Genomic DNA, 26,364 nt, shown 5'->3' with positions numbered 1-26,364 from the left:
ACGGACAATTACTCATTTTCCCGCTTATAATTTGAACAAACCTTGTGACTTATCTACTTGATCATCTGGCTTATGTATCTGGCTACACATAAAATACACAGTTTTTTGATTTCAAATAATTTTTCCAACCCTTTAGCCTTCATTTGTTCAAAAAAGGGCAAATTTTTTAATGTTACTTATCTTGTTCTTCCACTTACGTCTTCAACTGTGAAAAAAAGGTTATTTAGAGTTATAATAAATTTAAGGTTAAAAACAGTACTTTTTATATAAAACATTAGGACATACTAGCCATAGATGAAGCAGAGGTGCAGGCACCCGAAAGGTGAGGTATTTCTCAATTATGTTTCATCATCACCATCATATCAGCCTATAGTCGTCCACTGCTGGACATAGGCCTCTCTCAATGAACGCCAAGATGACCGATCTCCTGCTACTCGCATCCAACATGGGCCTGCAACTAAGCGGAGATCGTCGTCCCACCTAGTTGGAGGTCGACCTACACCCCGATTTCCCAGCCTTGGTCTCCATTCCAGAGTAAGTTTACTCCAGCGATCGTCTGTTCTTCGAGCTACGTGACCAGCCCAGTTCCACTTCAGCGTACTGATTCTCTGCACTATGTTGGTGACTTTAGTTCTTTGACGAATTGTTTCATTTCGAAGCTTATCCGCCAAAGAAACTCCGAGCATAGCGCGTTCCATAGCACGCTGAGCGACGGAAAACTTACGAGCTAGTCCTGCCGTAAAAGGCCAGGTTTCCGCCCCGTAGGTCATAACGGGAAGCACGCATTGATCGAAGACTTTCGTCTTCAAGCTCTGCGGGATATGGCTTAGCTTCCTGAATGCTGCCCAACCCAACTGTATCCTCCTATCGGTTTCTCTCTCGAAGTTATGTCTACCTACCTGCAGTATGTGCCCCAAATAGACATATTCCGTTACGACTTCGAGAAAGACACCGTTAACTGCAACCGGTCTCGGGAGAACATGTTCGTTGAACATGACTTTCGTTTTGTCCAAGTTCATCCCGAGACCGATCCGCCGGGAAGATTCATTTAGGTCGTTCAACATTTCCTGCAAGTCCTCCAACGATTCTGCCAATATGACGATATCGTCAGCGAAACGAAGGTGTGAGAGGTACTTGCCATTAACGTTTATGCCACGTCCTTTCCAGTTTAGGGTCTTGAAGGCGTCCTCTAACGCATTTGTGAACAGTTTCGGGGAAATAATATCCCCCTGTCTCACTCCTCGATGCAAATAGATTGGCCTTGTTGTGGCCCCCTGCACTCAGACGGACATAGACGCGGCATTATATAGACCTTTCAAAACTTCGACGTAACGTCAATCGACTTGACATCGTTGCAGGGCTTCCAGAACAGCCCAGGTCTCAACAGAGTCAAAAGCCTTCTCATAGTCCACAAAGGCAAGGCACAATGGCTGCCTGTACTCATGTGACTTTTGTACAACATGCCTTAAGGTGTGAATATGGTCTATGGTGCTAAAGCCTCTGCGAAACCCAGCCAGCTCCGGTGGCTGGCATTCGTCAAGTTTATTGGATAGGCGATTCGTAATGATCCTAGAAAACAACTTATATATGTGACTCAAAAGCGAGATGGGTCTATAATTTTTAAGAAGGGTGTTATCCCCCTTCTTAAAAAAGAGAACTACCTCGCTTTTAAGCCACTCTTCGGGGGAAACTCCCCGTTGAAGGACAAAATTAAAGACTTTACGAAGCTCTCTCAAGACGGGTTCGCCTCCCGCTCTGAGAAGTTCGATCGTAATTCCGTCCCTCCCCGGGACCTTTCCTCCTTTAAGTTGTTTCAGAGCCAATCCGATTTCGCCTATACTGACGTCAGGAAGCTCGCCAGAAAGATGCCGGGTGAGTTTGGCACGCGGATCGTCATCACGAGGATCAGGTTGCGAAGCATGTGAAGCATACAAGCGGCTATAGAAATCCTCGATCTCAGACAGAACCCCCCCTCGTGAGGAAACGATTTGGCCACAGCTATTCTTCACCTTCGTCAGATGACTCCTCCCGAGGTGCCTTACGAAAACTTTAGACCCTCTATTCCGCTCAATCGCTTCCGTGATTTCCAGCGTATTCGAGCGGCGAAGATCTCTACGTATAAGTTTCCGTATTCGCCTCGAGAGAAGTTTTACATCTGACGAACCCGAGTCCGTGTTTTCCCTCCGTTCCCTCATAAGTTTGAGTGTCTCATCCGAAAGTTTGGATTTCCTGCCCGCATGCTTGGGCCTGCAAAACCTTTCACCTTCGACCCGTATGCTCTCCACAATTGCATTTAAAGCCTCGTCAACTTCCATTGTAGCTTCCGAGATGTTAAGAGCGTCGAACCTATTTCTCAGTTGTAACTGAAACTTCTGGGTGTCAGCGACGGATTGTTGGGAGTAGGGTCGGAGAGTAGACCTCAGCATATGGGCTCTTTCGAGTTTGAAGCATACACTCAAGGATCCTCGCAGTAGTCGGTGATCGCTACCGGTATTAAACCTATTGATCACAGAGACATCCCTAAATATATACTTCCGATCCGTAATGATGAAATCTATCTCGTTCCTTACCACAGAGTCAGGGCTTCGCCATGTCCACTTTCTTTAGGGCTTCTTTTTGAAGAAGGAATTCATCAAGAAGAGCCCCTCTTTTTCGAGAAAGTTGACCAGCATTTGCCCCCTGCGGTTTCGAATCCCAACACCGTGCTGTCCCAAGCAAGATTCAACGCTAGCTCGTACTCCTACTTTGGAGTTAAAATCTCCCATGACAACATTGAAGTGGGTCTTAGGGGTGGTATTTAAGACCTTGGAGATGTCTTCGTACATGGTCTCCACTTCATCATCGGAATGTGTCGAGGTTGGTGCGTACACTTGTACTATCTTGAGAGAATACCTACCGGTGAGTCTCAAAACAAGGTACCCTCTCCGACACACTCGAGATGTCGACAACGTTGTCAACGAGAGATTTGTTGACGAGGAATCCCACGCCGCCCCGGGATGTATGATCTCCCTCTCGGAAGTAGAAAAGATGACCCGATGGCAGAGTCATGGTGTCTTCCCCTTGTCTTCGGACCTCGCACAACCCTAATACGTGCCAACGGATTTTTTCCAATTCTACCTCCAGTTCGACTAGGTGGTCTTCGAGTCTAAGCGTTCGTCCGTTGTACGTCGCCAGGTCCAGTTGGTGGTAGCGATCCGTAGCCCGGAGATTCTTAGCACCCCTCGCAGTGCCGTTACCATGGCCGCTACCGTGGCCAGGAATAGTACCGCTACCGGGAACTAGGGGCCATCTTTTTCTGGTGCGTTTCATAAGAGGCATTTGCTCATAATGGCCACGCGGAGCACGCGGATTGGCAATCTGACAGGGGGCCAATGAATCAAACCATCAATGCTGCAGCCCATTGATGACCATGGATTTCTTCACTGACCCTATCGTTGATGGTTTTACCGCCATCCTTCGGTTGACTAACTGCGCTTGATGTTAGATCTATCCCACACTAATTATTGTGAGACAGAACTACCATCAGGCGGGCGGTGGGGTCGTCACATCCCTACGCCTACAATTATGTTTATAATGAGTCAATGCTGCAATTAAAAGGAATATAATCTCTCAATCATGGGATATATGGCCAGCCCAGGCAGGTAGGCAAAGAAAATTGATCTAGATTATGTGGGCAAGAGTTTATTGAACGGGACAGATAACGAGTGACCCGGTTCGCGTTGAGCCAATAACAGCGGTCGATAAACACACTCATTAGTGCTATGCAAAACATCCGGTGCTCATCTGGTATGAATTGGAATGCTCGTTACTAAACACATTAATCACAAAAATCACTTGTAGCAGGTGCGTGAGACCCTCGCTTAATGGGTAGGTATATTGCTATCAGCTGGGCTTTAAAGACTTGCTATACCTAAAGTAGGCGATTAACGAGACAGTTTTACAAAGGCGCTAGGCAGGTACACAAAAATTAATGTAACTACTGACTACTGATGAGTCTGTATCAAGTTTAATTAATTACTATAGTTGATGAACAGAAGATTATGAATTACGAGCTTTTGCCCGCGGCTTCGCTCGCGTTAAGAAGCATTATTATATACAATCTTTCATCCCCTATTTTAACCCCTTGGGGTTGGAATTTATCAAAATCCTTTCTCAGCGGATGCCTACGTTATAACATCTACCTGCATGCCAAATTTCAGCCCAATCCGTCCAGTGGTTTGGGCTGTGCGTTGATAGATCACTATGTCAATCAGTCAGTCACCTTTGAGTTTTATATATGTCGCAGGGAAAAGAAGATATCACGGATATCCCGAAATCCCTAGGGATATCACGAAATCGCGGTAGATACCGAATATTCTTGTTTCTTACGTCTTCTTACTAAACAAATCTAGTGATATGTCATTTCACTAAACTAAATCTAGTGAAATGTCAGAAAAGCGGATACCGCCGAATAAAAATCGAGCTACGCATTTCTCTCGCTCGCTCTAATACCCTATCACTATCTTATAGGGGCGACTAACCCTAAATTGACGATTTTATAATTCATTTTTATACTTGAAAATAAGTCCCGAATTGTGTCATTTTGTAGACATAGATGCTACATTATATTTCCGAGTATCAGACCTAGCAAAAACACGATATCTTAAAATTTTCTCGATCACAAAGACGCGCCCCAAGTCGCAGACAATACGTTTTTAGTGTTAGTGTTAGTTTTTAGTATAATTGTATGTATGTTAGTCTATAAGGTATTTATAATATAGGCCAAGATGCCTGAGTTAAATAAATAAATAAATAAAATATAAAATAAAATTAGAGCGAGCGAGAGAAATGCGTAGCTCGTTTTTTATTCGGCGGTAGCGGTATCCGCTTTTCTGACATTTCACTAGATTTAGTTTAGTGAAATGACATATCACTAGATTTGTTTAGTAAGAAGACGTAAGAAACAAGAATATTCGGTATATACCACGATTTCGTGATATCCCTAGGGATTTCGGGATATCCCTGATACCTTCTTTTCCCTGCGACATATATAAGACAAGATTTTTTTGGAAAGTGACAAGTGCGGAATGTACTTAATAGTGTACATTTTAAGATTGACAGTGCCATTCCATAAACATTCTAAAAATTCATATCTCGGGATATCCCTGATATCTTCTTTTCCCTGCGACATAAATAAGACAAGATTTTTTTGGAAAGTGACAAGTGCGAAATGTACTTAGTAGTGTACATTTTAAGATTGACAGTGCCATTCCATAAACATTCTTAAAATTCATATCTAGATATATGAAGACCTATTAAGACCTATGCTCGCTAGTAAATAATTTAATAAAAACATCAAATCAAATGTTAGTTTTAGTTACACCTATAATGATAGTGCATGTGTTAGATCACTTAATCAATTTGCCAACAAGGCAATGCACTTAGATCAAAACACCGGTGACCTTGCATGGAGCACTAAAATATTCAGTCGTGACCGCGATTTAGAACTGCTGAACTAGATTTGTATGCACTTTACTAATAAGGGATTATTCCAAGGCGGAAGATGCAAATTCAATATTCGCTAACAAAGACTCTCTCGGTGCATATCGTCAAGTTTAATGTTCCTACCGCGAACCGAAAAAGGGTAATGATTAGATGATTGTGTACAATGACGTTACATATATTCAATTCTGTGGTAAAATCGTGTAAATTAAGCTTATCACACACAGAGCAGGTAATGTAAAGATGTATATTATAGCACGATACATCTCGATACATCTCAATACATCTTTGTACAATGACGTTACATATAATATTCAATTCTGTGGTAAAATCATGTAATTTGCGCTAGGGAACTAATATTATGAGCCTATTGTTTTAAAATCTCAGGAATACCCAGTATCCTTCGTTAGTAAGTACTGTTAAATATTATATATCTGGGTAAATACTACCTATCTAGTCTACGTCAGAATTAACTAAGATTTATTGGTTTATTACAGCATGCAGTAGTGAGCCGTAATTTTATTACACGATGTGTAACGCATTAAGCCATTTAAGCCCTCAGAACGACGAAGCCGACCTTGATATGCCCTACCGTGACGAAAGTTACCGAGGGGTCTTTTATGAATTTCTTGGGTAAGAGCGCCTTAGAGTGAATCGATTTCTTAACAATTAAAGTACTTCTAAAAATATAGTGGTAGATTTCAATCTCATAATATAGATTTTACTTTTGATAACGCACTAGAGCCCACTAGGTGTTTAATGATATTATTAGGTTATACGTGATAAACAATAAATTTAAATTGGTCTCTTTAACTACCAGTCTCAAAAATCTTTGGTTACTTAATCAAACAAAACACAAAATTAAACCACTCTTCTTACTAAACAAACCAGCCTTATAAATCTTTCTTACTTAATTAAAAAACCAAAAATTAAACTACTTTTCTTAACAATAATAACCAACCATTAGAAATCTCTCTTACCTAGTCAGAAACTCAGCAGTCAGAACACACAATGAAACTAGAAGATCTTAATGAGTTTTAGAAATATTTGCATAGCTAGGTTATATTATATTGGTCTTCTTAAGGGAGATCGCAGACGACACACTTTTTAGGGTTTCGTATCCAAATGGCAAAAAACGGAACCCTTATAGATTCGTCATGTCTGTCTGTCTGTCTGTCCGTCCGTATGTCACAGCCACTTTTCTCCGAAACTATAAGAGCTATACTATTGAAACTTGGTAAGTAGATGTAATCTGTTTTTCTTCAAAGTTCCTGGGTCATGGATGTGTATTAAATATGTGTATCTTATAATAAAAATCTTAAATATATGTATAGTATAAAAGTATTAAATATATTTTACCGTTGTCTGGTATCAGTAACACAAGTCCATCAGGTACTTACCACGGGGCCAGACTGACGTGGTGTGAAGCGTCCATAGATATTATAATCTGTGAACCGCATAATTAAGATTTTGATACAAAAATGGAAAAAATATTAAAAAATTTAGGGGTCCCCATAGGTACAACTGAAACAAAAAAAAATTTTTCATCTGACCTATGCGTGTGGGCTATCTATAGGTAGGTCTTCAAAAATCTTATTGAGGTTTCTTGTATCATTTTTTTCTAACCTGAATAGTTTGCGAGAGACTCTTCCAAAGTTGTAAAATGTGTGCCCACCTCTAACTTCTAAATTAGGGGCATGATAAGTCTAAAAAAATATATGATGTACATTATTATAAAAACTACCAACGAAAATTGGTTTCAATGAGATCTAACAAGAAGTTTTTTTTATACGTCTTAAATGGTAAACCTTAAATTAACTTTCATTAAATCAACTGCCTTAATAAAAATAAATCAAAAACCTTTTAATTTCATAAAAATAAACCTTATTGCTGCTGCGAAACCCTTCATGGGCGAATTCAACTCGCACTTGGCCGGTTTTTGTGTGATCGAGTCTGCGGCGCCCATACAGTCGGCATGGCTCTGCGATCTCCCTAATACTTAGTTGGTCTAAAAAAATCTTTGTACAAGGTCTGTAACAAAAAAACCGGCCAAGTGCGAGTTGGACTCGCCCATGAAGGGTTGCGCAGCAGCAATAAGGTTTATTTTTATGAAATTAAAAGGTTTTTGATTTATTTTTTTATTTCAGTTGATTGAATGAATTTAATTAATTTAACCTAAGTTTTATAATTTAGGTTAAATTAAGGTTTTATAATTTAATTTTTACCATTTATGAGGTATAAAAAAACTACTTGTTAGGTTAGGTTAGTGTTTCGTTCAAATCAATTTTCGTTGGTAGTTTTTATAGTAATGTACATCATATATATTTTTTAGACTTATCATGCCCCTACTTTAGAAGTTAGAGGGGGGTTTACCACTTTGGAAGAGTCTCTCTCGCAAACTATTTAGGTTAGAAAAAAATGATATTAGAAACCTCAGTATGATTTTTGAAGACCTACCCATAGATAGCCCACACGCATAGGTCAGATGAAAAAATTTTTTTTTGTTTCAGTTATGTGATGTCAAAATTGATTAATTTGAAAAATTATTTCAGTGCTAGATAGCCCATTTATCGAGAAAGGCTATAAGCTATATTTTATCACGCTAAGACTAATAGGAGCGAATAAATAGAGGAAAGTGTGGTAAAAACGGGGGAAATTATTTGAAAGGGCTTATCTCACGAACTACTGGAGCAATGTTTCTGTTATTTGGCACAAATAAGAAGTAGACCACGTGAAGGATCATAGGCTATTTTTTGTGGACTAATTTGTCTGTGAAATATCTTATTTACGCGGGCGAAGCTGCGCGGAACGTTCGACGAACGAACGAACGAACGACATCACGCATAAACGGTTGGACCCATTTTGCTGAAATTTGGTATAAAGATACTTTGAGTGCCGAAAAAGAACATAGGATGCATTTTGTCCCGGAAAAATGTACGGTTACTGCACAATATACTTTTATGACTTGCGCGTAAAGTATTCAATCTATTTTGATGGAATTTGGTATGGAGATACTTTGAGTCTCGGGAAAGGACAAGGAATTCTAATTTTGCCCCGGAAAATGTACGGTTCCCGCACAATAAACTTGTATGATTATCGCCTAAACCAGGGCTTCCCAAACTTATTTGTTCTGTGACGCCCTTGGGACTTTGCCATTTCTTTACGACGCACTATTTGGACATTTATATTGTTATTAGAAAATAATGACCAAATCAAAACACAAGCATAAGCCAGCAAGGCTGGCTAAAGTGAAGGATGCGCTTACTTTTCTGAGCATAGCTTCTGAAACCGGGGATTTAGACTGCCCGGGATGTATGAAAGACGTAATGGGCGAGGCGTTTACTCGATTTGGTTGTGTTGACATGCGACGCCCTTGGGACAATGTTGCGACGCCCCGGGGCGTCGCGACGCACAGTTAGGGAAGCCTTGGCCTAAACTATTTAATCTATTTTGATGAAATTTGGCATGGAGATTGGAGATACTAATTTGAATCAGGGACAAGGGATGTTTTTGTCCCGGAAAAATGTGCGGTTCCCACACAATACACTTTTCTGAATGGCGCGTAAACGATTCAATCGATAAACGGGAACAACTATAAACTAAAGCCCACGCGGACGAAGTCGCGGGCAACAGCTAGGATATTTGGGGGCACGGCAGTGCCCCAGCCAAGCTTTTTAGCAAAGGCACGGCCGTACCGTACTTTTCTCTATTTCACACCCCCTTTATCCTCGATGTTAACAAAGCTAGGGATTTAGAATTTCGGTCACTTACGGCCGTTCCCAATATTTGATATATCTCTGGTTTTGCCATACTAGAGATAGGAATAGCTCAGATTAGACATTAGAGACATATATTTTATGTCAATTGTGAGCTATTCCTATCTCTAGTAGGGCAAAACCAGAGATAGATCAAATATTGGGAACGGCCGTAAGTGCAAGTCAGTGCTATCAGCTGTGCGAGCTGTTTGACGCCATATTTGTTTTAGTGACTACTAGCGCAGCAGTGGGAAAAAATGAAATACGTTCAATTACCTGACTGATTTCATGTCCGCTATCTTCAAAGGGCTATGTTACAAATCGCTAACTATTTGGACGTTGAGTGACGATCGTTTAATCCATGTTTAATCGACGTTCGGCCGATTCATTCAATTTAATGATGTCATTCAATTAATGCGCTAGTCATTCAATCGAATCACAGATTGAACCAGATGACTGCGAGACATACGTTGCTTCTAAAATAATGATTGACTCCTAATAAATTTAACCGCCGTACTTAGAGACATTAATTTATGATTAATTTAATGAAGAGTTTGACAGATAATGTATTAATGATTATGACAAATTTTCAAAAATTAATTACATTTAAGTAATTAATGTTCCAATCTGAGTGCGGCAGTAAGACAGGATTATTTAATCGGCAGCGTAAAAGTTTTGATACAAAAAAACAACTTGTTATTGTTTCAGGTTATCACTATATAGTTATTATTATATGTACTTGAATTAACGTTTAAAAGTTTTTTGTTTTGCCCCTGCAGCCTTATTATACTTTTGTTATAATGCTGGTAAAATCTTATATCTGCCGAAAATATGGCCGAGGATCTTTATAACACGTCATAAAGTAGAGCAGATATATTTTGCTACAATAACAAACTAAATATTTCTGTGTAAACTGCATAACGTCGTAGTTTCTTTTAGTATCTTGATAATAACTAGGGCTCTACAATTTAAAACAAATTCCTAGCAGGCTATTGGAGTTCAAGACTCGTCGTAGGCGATACGATAGCTGTGTACAATCTATCATGTAGCCAATCGCTCGCAGTTATCGATTGATTGAAAACGGCTCCGAGTAGGGCACAGAGGGTCTCTCAACTTCTAATAAAAGTTAACTGCTCTTTACTGTCCGTCTTGTTCAAAGAGACTTCCCCGAGGACTAGCTGACGACAAAGTGAAGTGGACTTTATTATACGGTCTATGATGACGTTCGAGGAGGATTTAAACGTATTTTAGGAGATTTTAGCTGTTACTGTGTACATTCACTGGTAACGAAACGGTAACCAAAATATATCTGAAAATATACAAGAACCATAAGTCAACCAAAATATATCTGAAAAATAGCTGTCCCGGCAAACGTTTCTTTGCCATATAAAGTATTTCGCCCGTATTATTTTATTGAAGTGACTAAATAAGTATGTCACCATGGCAACGTCCATCGCTATCCCGTCGCACAAACAATAGTCGTCATATTTATTCAACAAATGCACTTAACACATAATTATAATAAGTACCCAGTAGCCGATTCTCAGACCCACTGAATATGCATATAAAATTTGGTTACAATCAGTAAAGCCGTTTCGGAGGAGTACGCGGCCTAACATTGTGACACGAGAATTTTATATATAAGAAGAATATAAAAGAACCATATGTCATGTCCTGTTAAATTTAAGGGCCTAACATTTCTTAGGATAAAAATAATTCTTTCACTTTGCTTTAAATAAGGAATGACGTATATTAACGACGATAAAACGTGGATTTGCCGCTTTTAACGAAAAGAGTTTTTAAAATGCTATATTATTTTTAGAGGACCTCTGTGGCTCAGTTTGTGGGCTGTTCGTAGCTCGTCGCGGGTTCGAATCTCGCAGACGAAACAAAAAGTTTTCAAAGTTCCTGGGTCATGGATGTGCAGTCACTGCATTACACGACAGGTTATGCATCAGTCACAATCATGACTGTGGTAAAACTGACAGCAAAACCTACCGTGTAATGTTTGCCTAACACAAGTCCTTCATGTACTTACTACTTAGCACGGGACCAGACTGACGTGGTGTGAAGCGTCCATACATATTATAATAGATAAGATCTATTATAATATGTATGGACGCTTAATCTAATAGAATATAAAAGATAAGATCTTTGTGGGTTGCGGACATAAAAATTTTGGTAATGAATCCTGTGGCTTTATACCTTTAATTATCTCCCATACAAAAACACAATTTTTAGCCTATTTTTGCTCTACTGTGGTACGAAACCCTTCGTGCACGAGTCCATCATGCACTTGGCATATTTTATTATTTAACATAGTTCCTTTGGTCATCCAGTATTGAGCTACAGCCTACAACTGATGAGATGATAGTCTGTTGTCTGTGGGTGTGGGCCAAAGGAAGCTCTTGATTAACAATAAAATGTTCATAACATTCTTTTATCAACGGCTTTTATTTGATGTGACAAATTATTATTCAATTAGGTTTATTATCAAGAGATGTAGTTAATTTTGTTGTGGTATTTATTAAGGCATGATAAAATGTATATTAAATATATAAATTTCTAGGGTCGCAACCCCCTGGGGGTTCGTGAAGCTTCTGTAGAGGGGTCAACAGATTTTCTTACCATAAAAAGGGTTAAAAAACACTGGCATACAAAATATGATAACACAAAGTTTAGTTGAACCATGTGTGTGCAATAGTGCAAATAAATAAGCTATTCTCACACAAAACTAATTCCTAAGTAATATTCACAGCTAACAAACAAATACACAAAACGCTACACAATGAGAAAGGAACTGACCTGTCTATTGTAACTAGTAATCACTAAGTAATATATAAATTTTAGAAAAGAATAATAAATGCAGATGTAAATGAAATAAAATATACATCTATACTAATATTATAGTTGGGAAGAGTTTGTTTGTTTGAATGCGCTAATCTCAGGAACTACTGGTCCAATTTGAAAAATTCTTTTACTGTTGGATAGCCTATTTATCGAGGAAGGCTATATTTTATCACGCTAAGTATAATAAGAGCGAAGAAATAGAGGAAAATGTGGAAAAAACGGGGGAAATTATATGAAAGGGCCTATTTGAACGCGCTAATCTCAGGAACTACTTATATGATTTGAAAAATTATTTTAATGTTAGATAGCCCATTCATCGAGGTAGGTTATAAGCTATATTGTATCACGCTAAAACTAATAGAAACGAAGAAATAGAGAAAAATGTGGAAAAAACGGGGGAAATTATATGAAAGGGCTTATTTGAACGCGCTAATCTCAGGAACTACTGGTCCGATTTAAAAAATTCTTTCAGTGTCAGATAGCCCATTTATCGAGGAAGGCTATATTTTATCACGCTAAGTCTAAAAAGAGCGAAGAAATAGATGAAAATGTGAAAAAAACGGGGGAAATTATATGGAATTGCTTATTATCTTATGAACTACTGGAGAAATTTTTATGTTATTTGGCAAACATGAAGAATAGACTACGTACATTTTGCAGCCAAAAATGGCCTATGTCCCTTACATAGGCCATTTTTGGCTGCAAAATGTACGGTTGCGTGAAATTCCTAAATTACGCAAGCGAAGCCGCGCGGAACATCTAGGTATTATATAATAAAGTCGTAGGAAAGTCAATTCTGTACATTAAATATTTTTGTACAATAAATGATACTAATTGGGATGTGATCTACTACGTTAACGCGGACGAAGTCGCGCGGGCAACAGCTAGTAGTAAATAATAATATTTTCAAGTTTTAAATAACCCATAACATTGAATTATCAATCAATTACACTGGCTTTATCTAAAGTTAACAAAAGATATTCCTTTATTTTGAGCAAATTTCTGTAGATTGTTTCATTTAGTAAATACTATCATTTAGATTTTAGATGTTTAATTATAGTAATTAAAAAGCAAATCATATTATATAAGTACTTAATACATTTTTTAAAAACATAGTCATAAAAGTACAAGTGCAAAAGGACCTTATTATTATTATCAACATTTAGAAAAAAAATAAGTTTTTGATTATAACATTATCTTTGCCTAATTAATATTGACAATTTTCAGAATAAATAAATAAATAAAACTTTATTGTCTCTAATTAAATACAAATTTAGATAGGAACACAAATATTATAATAGCACCAAGGTTTACAAATTAAAGTGCACAACCCCTACACTAAGAACACTTGTGTTGTAGGGGTTGACTAAAATTCTTAAGAGGATACAACAGGGGCTAGAGAAATGAAAAAAAAGTACGTGTAATATCTATAGCTGTCTCCCTTACCTCAAGCCTATACCGCAGAACGCGATAGAGACAACTGCAGAAAATCCAGAAAATCAACGATTCGTTGTCCCCTGATTCCTTCTCCAAAACTTAACCGATTTAAGTACTTTTTTCATTAAAGATTAAAAAAAGGCTTGAGCTGTGTTCCTATGTTTTGCTTTTTTTGTATAATCTAGCCAAATCGGTTTTCTGGACGTTTGAACACAGCGGAAAATCTGGCCATTTTTTGGGTTTTTGAATGTTCATATCTTATTTACTTAATAATTAAATTATGAAAAAAAAGAAAACATAGGGACATTGTATTAGTGGCCATAGATATTCAGGAAAAAAATTATAACTCTACTAGCATTATCCAGGGAGGAAACAGGGGACAACGTTTGTATGGAAAAAAGGGCGGTGTGGAATCCTCTTAAGGGTACATACAAAATAATATAATTAAGTAAGAAATAGATGCTGAGTGTGAGTTGACTTTGTATTATATATACTATATAATATGAAAAATAAATTCTTGTTGGAACCAAACATTTCAAAATTCTAATACCTACCTGTTTGTCATTCCTTTTGGTAAACCTATAAGTGTACCAAGTATAATCACAGTTAGTACAGTAATTTTGAAGCAATTTTAAATCAATACAAACAACCAAATCCTTCACTTTATTACAATATATAGAAGTACAGCTTGAAATAATTGCCTGTTTTATATTGTGTGTTGCCTGAACGATAATAATAGATAAAACAGACAATCAAAAATGAATTAATATACTTACCTTAAATATTTTACAGTCATTTGTATGAAATTTGTATTTTTGTCAAGTTTTTTACACTTAAGTACAAACATTTTTGGAATAACAGGAAAATCTTTGGAAAAATAATAGAAGCTTAATATAAGATCAAGGAATTATACACTTAAGTATTACAGAATTAAAGTAATTAAATATGTAGTATCAAACAGTCACTTGTAAGTTGTAACATTTATAAATATGTATTTTGTTGTTATCATAATGATAACACAAAGATCATTCTGTTCTTTAATCAATGTGAATAAAATACCAGCTACACACTTCTGCAGTGAGTTCTTCAATAAACAATACCACCATAAAGGAAAATTAATATTCCATCTGAACTAATTTGTGCCGCATATCTCAACAAAATCCAATCGGAAACCGATATTGGATTGAATACGTGTACTTTATTGTTTATTATATGCTATTGCTTACCTGGGGATACAGTTAGAAGGAGTCCTGTCTACTTCCCAAGCTGCAAAAAGTTTCATAGGAACTGGTTTCGATGTATTAGTCATCTTCTCGGATTTACTTTTCTCGGTCATTTTATACAAGCACAAATACAACAACTACAGAAAACTTTCACAGCACTGCACCGAAGATAATGCTAACTTACATTGTTATTTTTTTAACACTAAACATAACACTGTGACCATGTTTGCTCTAGAAATATTTTATGTTATATCGACACTTATTTACATTCAATAATTAATACACTTTCTTGTTACGTTATACGATAATCGGCTCACGGTAGGTACGCGATCGTCGGCAACATAATCATAGATGATAGAAGCTGAATCAACGGGCGGCGGCGTTCGATACATTTGACGTATTCATGACATTCATTTGTCACTGTCACAAATGTCAGAGCTAGGTGACGGTATTTTTTTTTAATTATAAATGGCGTACAGCAAAATAAACCATTCCCAGATGGCTGTGTCCTTTTTTAGGGTTCCGTAGTCAACAAGGAACCCTTATAGTTTCGGTCTGTCCGCGGCTTTGCTCAGAGACTATAGGACCTAGTAGCAATAGTGATCGATTGCAATTGTATTATTTTGGCTGATACGTGATACGAAATTGCGATTTTGAAACAATTATCGCGCAATAATTGCTATCGCATTGCTCTCGCAAGATATGTGACACCACGTGACACGGGGCAAACCGGCCCCCGTATATATGTCGCAGGCGGATTGTATAATCTGACTTTATACATTACGGCTAGCTGTTTTAAAAAACAGGGCCGTTTTGTAATGCGGCGATTTATTGATTAGCTGGATTGAATGCGGCTGAATGAAAAATCACCGGAATGTATACGGCGCCATACGTTATTCAAAACGGCTAGCCATTATGTAATAAAGCGAGAGATAAGTCGCCTCTTTGACAGTTTTTAGTTCCGATTCATAATACTCTTGGCGTTACCTGTGACATATCACATAACAACAATGGCGTTGGATCATAAAGTTAATATACCTAGCGGAATAGAGCAGCAATCTCGAGCTGTCAAACTTAACCAAAATTGGTTTTCATCTGTGTGAAAAATATGTGTACTTACGTAATAACTACGTATACACTTACACAAGCATGATTGAACATGAATTCTATGAGATTAAATTGTCAACGTGCGGCACGTGCCGAGTGGACGTCAAAAAAAGAGTGCTGCTGTCATATATCACACGTCTCTTTTTACCACGCAGTGTTACTGCTGATAGTGACGTCTCTCTTGCTCAGGCCTTTGTTTCTCTATTCCGCTGGGTATATTAACTTTATACGTTGGATACAGAAAGTCTGTTGCTAAATTGCGAAGTTTTGAATGAATTAAACAAAGAAATCAGCCAGAACAATAATTTTCTGGTGCAATTAAAGAATTTCTAATAATCTCGATGTAAAACAAAAGTACCGGTACAAGGAAAGTACGATGCGGCTAAACGTGGGCCGCCTTATTGAAGAACGTATCGCAATGACAATCCGGCTAATCGTTAAACCGACCGCCGCATTACGAAACGGCCCTGTTTTTTAAAACAGCTAGCCGTAATGTAAAACGGAGGATTATGCAATCCGCCTGCGGGCTGCGACATACAGTCGTGGTCAACTAATTAGGGAAAGATAAGGCACTAAGCAATATTAACTATTGTAGTGTCCCTTACTTTATAAACATATTAACTGATAGGACTCTAGTTCTTAGTATTCTTAGTTTGTATTTAACCTCATCAAAACACATCAACTAATAAGACTGGGTTGCACCAGAGGCGTGGGTAAAGTTAAAGTTATAGTTAAGGTAAATTTAACTTTAACTTTACCCTTAACTTTGCCGGGAGAAATTGACAGATGACAGCTGATCCAACAAGGTTATATATGCGCGTGGGCTGGGGCGCTGCTGGTAAAGGAGAACTGTCGAAAATTGCGGTTTTTGTATGATGACAGCGTTAGTTCCCTTTTTTCGCCACATGCATTTAAAACCTTGTCGAGCTCTATGGTTAAGTATAGTTAAATATGGCGTCTTGATGGCGTCTATTTTTAACTTTACCCAAAGATTTGACATTTTGCACTGTAGTCAAAGTTAAAGTTAGTTGGTGCAATCCAGTCTAAGGCGGGCGCCAGACATGTGATCAAATACGCAATTTCGCCAAGTGTGGCACTGACGTTTGCCTATTTGTGCAAAGTTATTTGCTGGCATTTTCCTATTTGTGCAAAGTTTGCTCAAACTTTGAAGCGCATGTCTGGCGCCGGCTTAAATATGATACAAAAGATCAGCGTAGCTAGCACGGGGTTTCCCAGTCGATTCTTCGAAAGAAAGTAATGGCGGTTTCTTTCCCATGTCTACATATCTTATTCCCGAGCATGGCACCACCCAACGACTTGAGTTTCAGTGGGCAAAGACAAGAAACTCTTTCCATAGCAACCATTAATTCTGGAAACGCAACAATGTTCAATTTTTACCAATGTGGGTAGCCGTACAAGAAAATAGCAGTAGATCATGGTCAACATGGTCTACAATGCCGTGGCATATTTCAAAAGTCAAAACGCATAACACCACTGAAAGTGTCCCTAGAAAGAAGAGACCAAGAAAAATCACCCCACAAGATGATCACAGAATGATTGTTCTCGCGAAAAGAGACCCCTTTGAGGGTTCCGTTCATATCAAGAGCGAAGTTTTTGGGCCAGAATCGAATGCTGGAGTATCAGCGAGGACTGTCAGAAGGCGGCTAGTGGATGCAAAACTTGTAGGAAGAGTTACACGGAAAGTTCTGTTACTGAAGATAGAATATAAACAAGCTAAATTGGCGTTCGCAAGGAAATATGGACATTGGACTTTTGCTCAATGGAAAAATGTGCTACTTTCTGACGAGACCAAGATACATTTGATTTCATCAGATGGCAGACAATATGTGCCACGGCCAAAAAAGTCTGCCATTAATCCAAAATATATATAAAGAAGCAGGTGATAAAACATGGAGGAAGCAATATTCAAATCTGGGGCTGCTTTTCAGGACATGGAGTAGGGCCTATAAAAAAATTGAAGGAAAACTAGACCAGTTTCAATATAAACAAATATTAGCGTACTCTATGCTAAAGAAGTGTTGGCAGGATTGTGGACGTTCCAACACGATAACGACCCAAAACATATTAAGGCGCAGTCCGTCAAATCGTTCCTAGCGCAGCAGTCAGTGATGGTACTAGATTGACCCGTAAGCAGGCCAGACCTAAGTCCAATCGAACACTTATGGTACGAAGCCAAGAAAAAAGTTGCAACTCGACGTACTGCTACTAAAAATCAGCTTTACAAGCAATTCCAAGCTGTTTGGAATAATATTCCTTTAGAAACTTGCAATAATTTGATTGCATCGATGCCACGCCGATGTCAAATGGTTTTAACCAACAAAGAAAATCATACCGGTTATTAGAATGTCAATTTATCATTTTGTTTTTTGTTAAAATTTTGTTAATTAACAATTTAATACAATAAACATTTAAATATTTCCCAGCATATTTAATTTTGTAGTCAAAATTTGACATGTCCCTAATTAGTTGTCCACGTATTAGTCAATAATGACAAAAATAGCAGTAATGTATTTACCTAAAAAATAGCGATGGCAAGTACCTATTTCCTTTTCTGACCACAAAATAATAAGAGTGCTAGTCAATTTACTTGTTGTCAGTGGTAAAAACTTCAAAGTTCAAAGCTACTTTGAGAAATGGTTTCTCGGCCTTTTGAGAAAGACATGCGTTTTCGTGTATAGCGTCCCTAATTAGTTGGCCACGACTGTATATGTAACACATCTCCCTCTGTTTGCTTTAGCTAAAATTAAGTAAGTAATGAACACAGCTGTTGATCTTAAATTTTATTGAAAAACAAAAATAAAGACAAGATAATCATAATATAATCAGAATGATTGAAATTATATAAATGGCACGTTGTAATATAAATTACGTAGCTTATAAGTAAAATGACTTAGAGAACTGTGTAGGTACTACTAGTTTTCAATACAAAATGACATTTTAGTTAAGAACCAAAATAATATTTAAAATATTTATTAAAAATTGTATTTTTGCATCTTGGATAAAAATAATTAGAACCTTTGCACACTATGATTTTAATATAAAAAGGCAATGATATATTAAATAAAAAACTCAAAGCAGATAGAGTCTGGCCAACGAAAGCTGAACCAAGCGAACCGCGGCAAATTTAAAAATTATTTATATGGTATCACATAATGTAGTAGGAAAAAAAGATTTAGATCATTTTCTGCTGATGCTAGATATTATATTACTCCAATGTGCAAAAAATTATGCACCTATAAAAGAAAAGTCTAACATAAATTATAGCCTGTAGAATTGTTTCGAAACCGGTCGTGTTTTTAGCTAATTTTTAGCTAATTAGTAATAATAATAAATGAATATAGTGGAAAAAGTGCACGTAAAATAATTGTGTTTTATTTGTGTTTTTGTCTAATCGGTATTAACGAGGGAATAGAATATTCGATGGGTAATTAGGTCACAATGGTATGGTGGAAACTTTCCTGTTTCTCATCCGAATCTTCGTGAAGATTTTCAATAAAAATACCATTTATTAAAATAAATAACATGTCTAGTATGAAAAATTAAAAGATCATAAGAGTATAAAATAATAATTATGACCAAGTATCAAGATCATGAAATCGTGCAACCGCAAACCATCGACTGGCAGAATAGTGTTGCCAGTCTAAATAAATGCTTGGTTCAGCTTTCGTTGGCCAGACTCTATGTTACTACCGTGCGCGTTGTGAAGCTTCAAATACGACCCAATTGGGTCGTCTTTTATTTAGTCTGTCTCTTTTATGTAAATGGCATTTCGTATCTTTTGTTTCACATATCTGTCAAATTTGTCAATGTGGTTCGGAAGAGATTTAAACCGGCAAATAGTATGAACGTAACAGATCAGAATATCATTGCTTGGCATAGACTTGGAGTAAGACACACACTACTTTCCATCTGTGCAAAGTTTCATCAAAATCGAACCACTACTTTCGGAGTCTACTTAACGCAAACAAACAAACCTTACACATAATAATTATATTTATAATATAATATGATTGATTTATTATAATTAGTAAATAGTTTTTCCAACTTAGCATAGCTTTTGTGCTGTATCAACAAAACGTTTGTGGCAATTAGTCAATTTGCTTTTTGGCTAGAGGATTGGATATAGCAAAAGAAAATGTACAAAGAATAATAATTCCACAACTTAACTTACATAACAATTAGCATATCTTATGGTATACAATCAGTAAATGAAATGGAATGTCAATGGATATATTGTGTAATAAAGGGTTGTTGAGGAAGTGATTATGAGGAAGAGGAGGAGGAAGAGGAATTTTCACGCGCAAATTTAGAGGATGCGGATGAGGAAGAGGATATTTTTTGAGGAAGAGGATGCGGATGAGGAAGCGGAAGAGGAAGCGGATGAGGAAGAGGATGATAGGAAATTATAAATACTAGCGGACCCAACCCAAAAGTCTTTGTTCTGTCTGTACATAACTAGGTACATACATTACACAAAAATTAATTAAAAGACCAAACTATGAATCTAAGCCATTCTCAAAACACACACTATAAAGAATCATCAAAATCGGTCCAGCAATTAAGGAGGAGTTCAGTAACTAGTCTAAGAAAATTAGTTTCAAAATCGACGATCAGACCGAATAATTCGTGTAGTTTTTTCGTGTTATTTTATTTATTTTTTATTATTTTCAGGAAGAGCTCGGAGACTTTTAGTATATTCATCTGGACACCTTTAGGAACAACTGTACCAACTTTCAAAACTACACGAATTATTCGGTCTGAATTCCTTAATTTTCCCAGGTTAAACATACACAACAACGATAACAAAAAAAAAGAGTGAATTATACAATTCTCTGGCTCTGGCGTGTGCGTTGCCATGATTGGATACGCGATGCGCATGTGCAGTGAAACTCCTCATAAATTCCTCTTAAATTTTGAGGAAGCGATAGCGGAAGAGGATTTTTTTATTTTTATTTATGAGGATGCGGTAACGGTTGAGGAACCCAAAATATTGCGGAACTTCCTCATTATGAGGAAGCGGAAGAGGAATCCTCAGCAACCCTTGTGTATGACGAAAATTCGAAAATTAGTGTATAATATATAATCTACAAAAGGGCATATTATTCTACAATTTACAATGGGCACTGTCCAAAAAAATCACATGTACTTTTTATATTTTTTTTTCGTTAAAATAGGGTATTTTAAGAATATAAATTAAATAATTTTGAAATTCGTTGGCTAGTTTTTTCTCAATAATTTTTTAAAGTTTCGCTCTGACGTCATCATCGGCCGCAATTGACCTCTGTAGTATGTTTTAAATTTCCTTTCAATCTTATTTATAATGGCTGGTTCGTCAAATGCAAGTTCTCATTATGTGAAAGCTGATACTATAGAAGCTTACCAAAAGTTCGAAACGTAATGTTGGTCGAATTTATTGCTAATTTAACGCCATTGAAGGTCAAACAAAGGTTAAACATATTTGTTCAAAAATATAAGTAACTAATGGGTATTTTTTTCGTTTATATACAGAAAAACGATCACTGACCTTATTCCTCGAAATGTTTTTGTAATGAGCAAAATTAAAAAAAAATGGACAATCCCCATTAATAAAAACTGTTTTTTTCTACTTTTAGTTTACCTTGCATTACATATTATTATGACAAATAATTTTGCTTACATATTAAGACTGGGTTGCACCAACTAACTTTAACCTTAACTATAACCGGAAAAATTGACATATGTCGTATGAGAATATGGGGTGTTTGGACGCCATATTTAACTTTAACTTTACCCACGCCTCTGGTGCAACCCAGTCTTAGTGAAGAGTTTTTTATTATTATGTATGTTACGCTCAAAGGCCGACAACGGTCAGTGGGCTAAAAAATAGCTCACAACGCGTTGTGGTCACAGTGAAACAGTCACGACGCGAAATTCGCGTTATGGACTGCTACAAAAATTATATTAAAAATGTTTCCATTTTACAAATTACATCATGGAACTGTATTTTTATAACACGGTCAAATTAACTTGACGCATCGCTGAAATGCAATAACCTGCCCACTTTATAATGTCGTCATCAAACCATGCGTCAAGTTAATGTGACCGTGTTATACTTCTGCTTAATTTACTTCAGTCCATTAACGTGCTACATGTGACTTTCATTTATAAGATAAATATTAATGTTATCTACCGTTACCATACCTAATTTTTAAGTCTCATGTTTATTTGGAAATACTCAAAAGAGTTAAAAAACAAATGAGACTAAAGGTGGTTATTTTGTATACCTTTTCCACTTTATTTAATTAGATATAATGTTACACAGATTGTAAATAATAGCTTAGTTTTATTCCTTCTTTTTGTTTACACTTAGATTTAAGATTTCATATTAGTAATTCCTATTGGAAAATGTTTATCTTGTGTCTCATTTTTATAATATTGCTGTCCCTTTCGCACGGGAATGTAGTGTGTTTCACACAATTGTTATTGCTGTCTCTTTCTTGCATAGTTGCACTCGAACTATTGTTGTCTCTTTTTTACATGGCTTTGTTTTACACATTTTATTGTTTATTTATCTTATAAGAATGTTTGTTTACCATTGTATTAGCTTATAAGAATCCCATTTGATGTCATATTATGTGTAAAATGTTATATTTCAATAAACGGACTGCATTCGTTCGACAACAACCGATAGAACCCCACGGGCTCTAACGGTACAAATTTCATATATAAACACGCACTTTCTCGGTGCATACACATTCACTTCCGACAAGCCAAGCAGATGCATGCGTAAGCCCTGCTCCACCACCACACTCCGCTCCAAGCAGTACCAAGTTCACTCCTGTGTTTCCTTCTCGTCTCCTGCACCTCCTTCTCCAGGAATCTTCCATCCGGCATCCTTCACCCTTCAAGATACAGTCCACTGCTCTGCCACCCGGCGACCACGGCCCCGCCGAGTTTGTCGTGTCGCCAACAACTGGTCCTTCAGAAGCCGGATCACTGCGTCAGCTCGTGAAGAAAGAAGCTCGCCCTGAAGATTGCAGCCAGCCCTGGAGAAGAGAGAAGCTCGCCCTGAAGACGGCAGCCCAGTCCCGGAGAAGAGAGAAGATTGAAGAGAGAAAACACAGGAGAAGAGACGAAGCCCCTGCAGCCAAGGCCAGCGTCTACCTTCTGAAGAAAGAAGAAAGAAACAAGTACGCGCGAGTGTTGGTGGTTGGCTTTGCTTACCTCCACCGATTACTTGGAAGCAATCCTCATTAACGTGCGTGGCCACCTAGCGGTGTTAAACGGCCCCTGCAGAGCGCACGGAAGCATTGTGGACGACCTGACGCCTCCACACACCTACCCAGGTGAACAGTCAGACCCCGCTGGCACGGTACGGTAACGCTCTGGGGCCACAAGTTGGCACGCAACGACGGGTGCGGACATTCCTCCCGCACTCTGATGCACCCGTGAGCGCCCGCGCCCTCTACCGGGAGGTTCCTACCTTCCTATTCCCTGCATTCCTATTCCCGGTTCGGCGTCACCGCGGTAGCAAGCTGACCGGGCTGTTAGTAGTAGGCTTGGTAGGTCGCGTTACGTAAAGACATTAAGTGAAGTGAAAGTGAAAAGTGTTAGTTTTAAGGTTAGGGCCCCTCGTGCGCAATGGAGAACGCGCGTGTGTTGCGCTCGGGCAAGTCCACGCCCTCGCGGGAAGAGACGCCATCGTCAGGGCAGACCACGACCCACGAGACCAACACATGGAGCAGAGGCACCGGCGTTGAAGACACGACGGAGAGCAGCACGCGTACCGACGCTAGGGCCAAACTAAATTCAGTACCCGCACAAATCGACAACGTAGTCGAAAATGTAGGAAGTGCGCCGGGCACTATAGTTAACGTCCCCGGGGACAGAGCAAGCAGCAAATTATCCGCGTTGCAGGCCGAATTAGAGTATCACAACTCCGAACTAGCACGGGCTAGGGCGGCGTCCGCAGCTGCCATGAGTCGGCTGGAAATAGCTAGGATAGAGCTAGGAGAATCCACCGACGCGGACCAGCCACCCAGATCGAATAAAACCCGAGTTGAAGGCTGGATCTCGGAGCAATGTGTTAGGCCGTCAACAAGCGCTCAAAACCCGGGACGAGACCCGCGTCCGACCGAAAACGTCGAACCGCGCGCCGGTAACACGTCGCTTAGCGACATGACATTGCTAGCCAACGCGATAGTTCAAGCGGTCAATTCGAGTAGGTCGGAAGCGATGCCTAAATTCATTCATGAGTTGCCCCATTTCGACGGAACAATTACGGAGTGGATGGCGTTTAAATCCGTTTTTAATGACACCGCGGATATGTTCTCGGACATTCAAAATGTAGCTAGGTTAAGAAAAGCATTAAGAGGCGCGGCCCGCGAAACAGTTAGAGCTTTGCTATACACAGTATCGGACCCGTACGAAATAATAGATACGCTAGAACGGCGATACGGCAGGCCAGAACTACTTATTCTCTCCGAAATCGAAAACATAAAACGTTTACCCCGTATGACGGAAGACGGGCGCAATGTTAGTAGTTTCGCGAGTAAAATATCAAACACGGTAGCGGCCATAAAGTCACTTAACCAGCCACAATATTTGTATTCTCCCGAGTTAGTGGGTCGAATAGTCGACAAGTTAAATATTATTTTAAAATATAAGTGGTACGAGTTCAAATCTGAACGACCCGGAGCACCGGAGCTCGAATTAATGGCTAGATTTTTAAACATTATGGCGGATCAGTGCGGCGCGATGTTCGCGTACGAAACAGCTAGGGAGGAAAGGAGAGGCAAGATGAAACCTCGCGCGGTAAACACGACTCGCACACGGACTCATAGATCGACGCGTTATGATAGCGATAGTTCCTGTGATAGATCAGATTGCGAAGTCACGTACGAGCCGCGTAATACCGTAGCAGCCGCGTTCAAACCCTCAGCTAAAAAGGCCGAACCATTCAGGCCGAAGCATCGCACGCCGCGCCCCGCGACAGAGACGCCACGCTCCGCGACGGAAGCGCCGTCAAACTCGTCCAATAGAAATAATTGTCCCGTATGTTCAGGCTCCCATACGACTATTAATTGTGCAGATTTTATTAAACTTAGCGTATCGGAAAGATGGGACGCAGCTAAAAATAGTAAACTTTGCTTTAGATGTCTAAATAACTCGCACGGGCGAACTTTCAGATGTAAATATATTCCGTGCGGTATAAACGGTTGCGAAGCGTCTCATAATAAGCTATTACACGGCAGCGGCAGTGCAGCGCCGCCCGCAAGCGGCAATGTTAGCTCAATAAATCACGTTCGTGCGTCAAACACCTACCTCAAAGTAGTGCCGGTTGAGATAAGTGGCCCAGTGGGCACCACCGCTACATACGCCTTGCTGGACGAGGGCTCTACATTGACCCTAGTTGAGCGTACGGTAGCGGACAGTGTAGCACCCAGGGGTCGCAGCCAGCTACTTAAGTTGGAAGGGGTAGGCGGTAACCAAATTGACGACCCCGAATCGTGCAACATATCGCTAACAATCCGCGGCGCGTGTAGTCGAAATGTAGAAAAAATGAACGCGAGCACGATTAATAATTTGAATCTTACGCCGCAGTCCGTAAGCAAGGACCTAGTTAGACAGTGCAGCCACCTAGCGGAATTAGAAGACGAACTGTGTTACGAGCAGGCTAAACCTACGATACTTATCGGCCAAGATAACTGGCACTTAATTACGTCTCGACAATTACGTATCGGAAATAAGGGCCAGCCAGTGGCGTCGTTAACTAAATTAGGATGGGTCCTGCACGGGCAGGACGCAAGCTCGCGTAATTTAAATAATATTCAGTTCATAAGTCACGTAAGAACGTCGCAGTCCGAGGATCCCGCGTTAGAATTGATAAGGAATTATTTTAGCATAGAGTCGTTAGGTATAGAGCCGCGTAAACCTAAAGCGGATCCGGACGAGCGCGCGTTAACTGTTTTAAATAGAACTTGCAATAAAATGAACGATTGCGATCGGTATGAGTCAGGCTTATTGTGGAAAACCGACAATGAAGTAATGCCGGACAATAAGAAACAAGCCCTAAGCCGTCTGTACAATCTAGAGAACAAATTAGATAAAAACTTAAACTTAAAAATAGAGTATTCGAAACAAGTAAATAACTTGCTAAGTTCGGGTTACGCAGAACTAGTGAGCACCCCAGCCACATCACCTCGCACCTGGTACTTACCTCATTTTTCAGTGGTTCATCCCCAAAAAGGTAAGGTGCGACTGGTTTTTGACGCTGCGGCTAAATGTGGGGGAAAATGCTTGAATGATGCGCTACTAACCGGGCCCGACTTATTGCAGTCGCTTTTCGGCGTTTTAGTTAGGTTCCGCGAAGGAAAAATAGCAGTAGTAACGGACATCAAAGAGATGTTCTTACAAATAAAAGTGATTGAGTCGGATCGCGACAGCCTTCGTTTTCTGTGGCGAGGCGACGATAGAAACATCCCCCCGCGAGAATACCGTATGACCTCGCT

The 26,364-nt window shown here is 38.9% G+C and overlaps 1 protein-coding gene across 3 annotated transcripts in view; it reads right to left on the bottom strand.

Moving 5' to 3' along the window:
• The window catches only part of LOC121725894 (phosphofurin acidic cluster sorting protein 1), a 111,937-nt gene extending 96,810 nt beyond the window's left edge, over positions 1 to 15,127 (bottom strand). For all 3 annotated transcript variants that reach the window (XM_042113061.1, XM_042113062.1, XM_042113063.1), the window contains exon 1: positions 14,750 to 15,127. In XM_042113061.1, coding sequence (XP_041968995.1) covers positions 14,750 to 14,859 — 110 coding nt within the window. In that variant the 5' untranslated portion in view covers positions 14,860 to 15,127. The remainder of the gene's footprint in view (positions 1 to 14,749) is intronic.
• Positions 15,128 to 26,364: the final 11,237 nt, after the last annotated feature.

The sequence above is a fragment of the Aricia agestis genome, chromosome 4 (genome assembly GCF_905147365.1).
Source record: "Aricia agestis chromosome 4, ilAriAges1.1, whole genome shotgun sequence".
In the NCBI taxonomy this organism is placed as follows: Eukaryota; Metazoa; Arthropoda; class Insecta; order Lepidoptera; family Lycaenidae; genus Aricia; species Aricia agestis.
The sequence above is the reverse complement of the archived record's forward strand: the minus strand, read 5'-3'. Positions and strand labels throughout refer to the sequence as shown.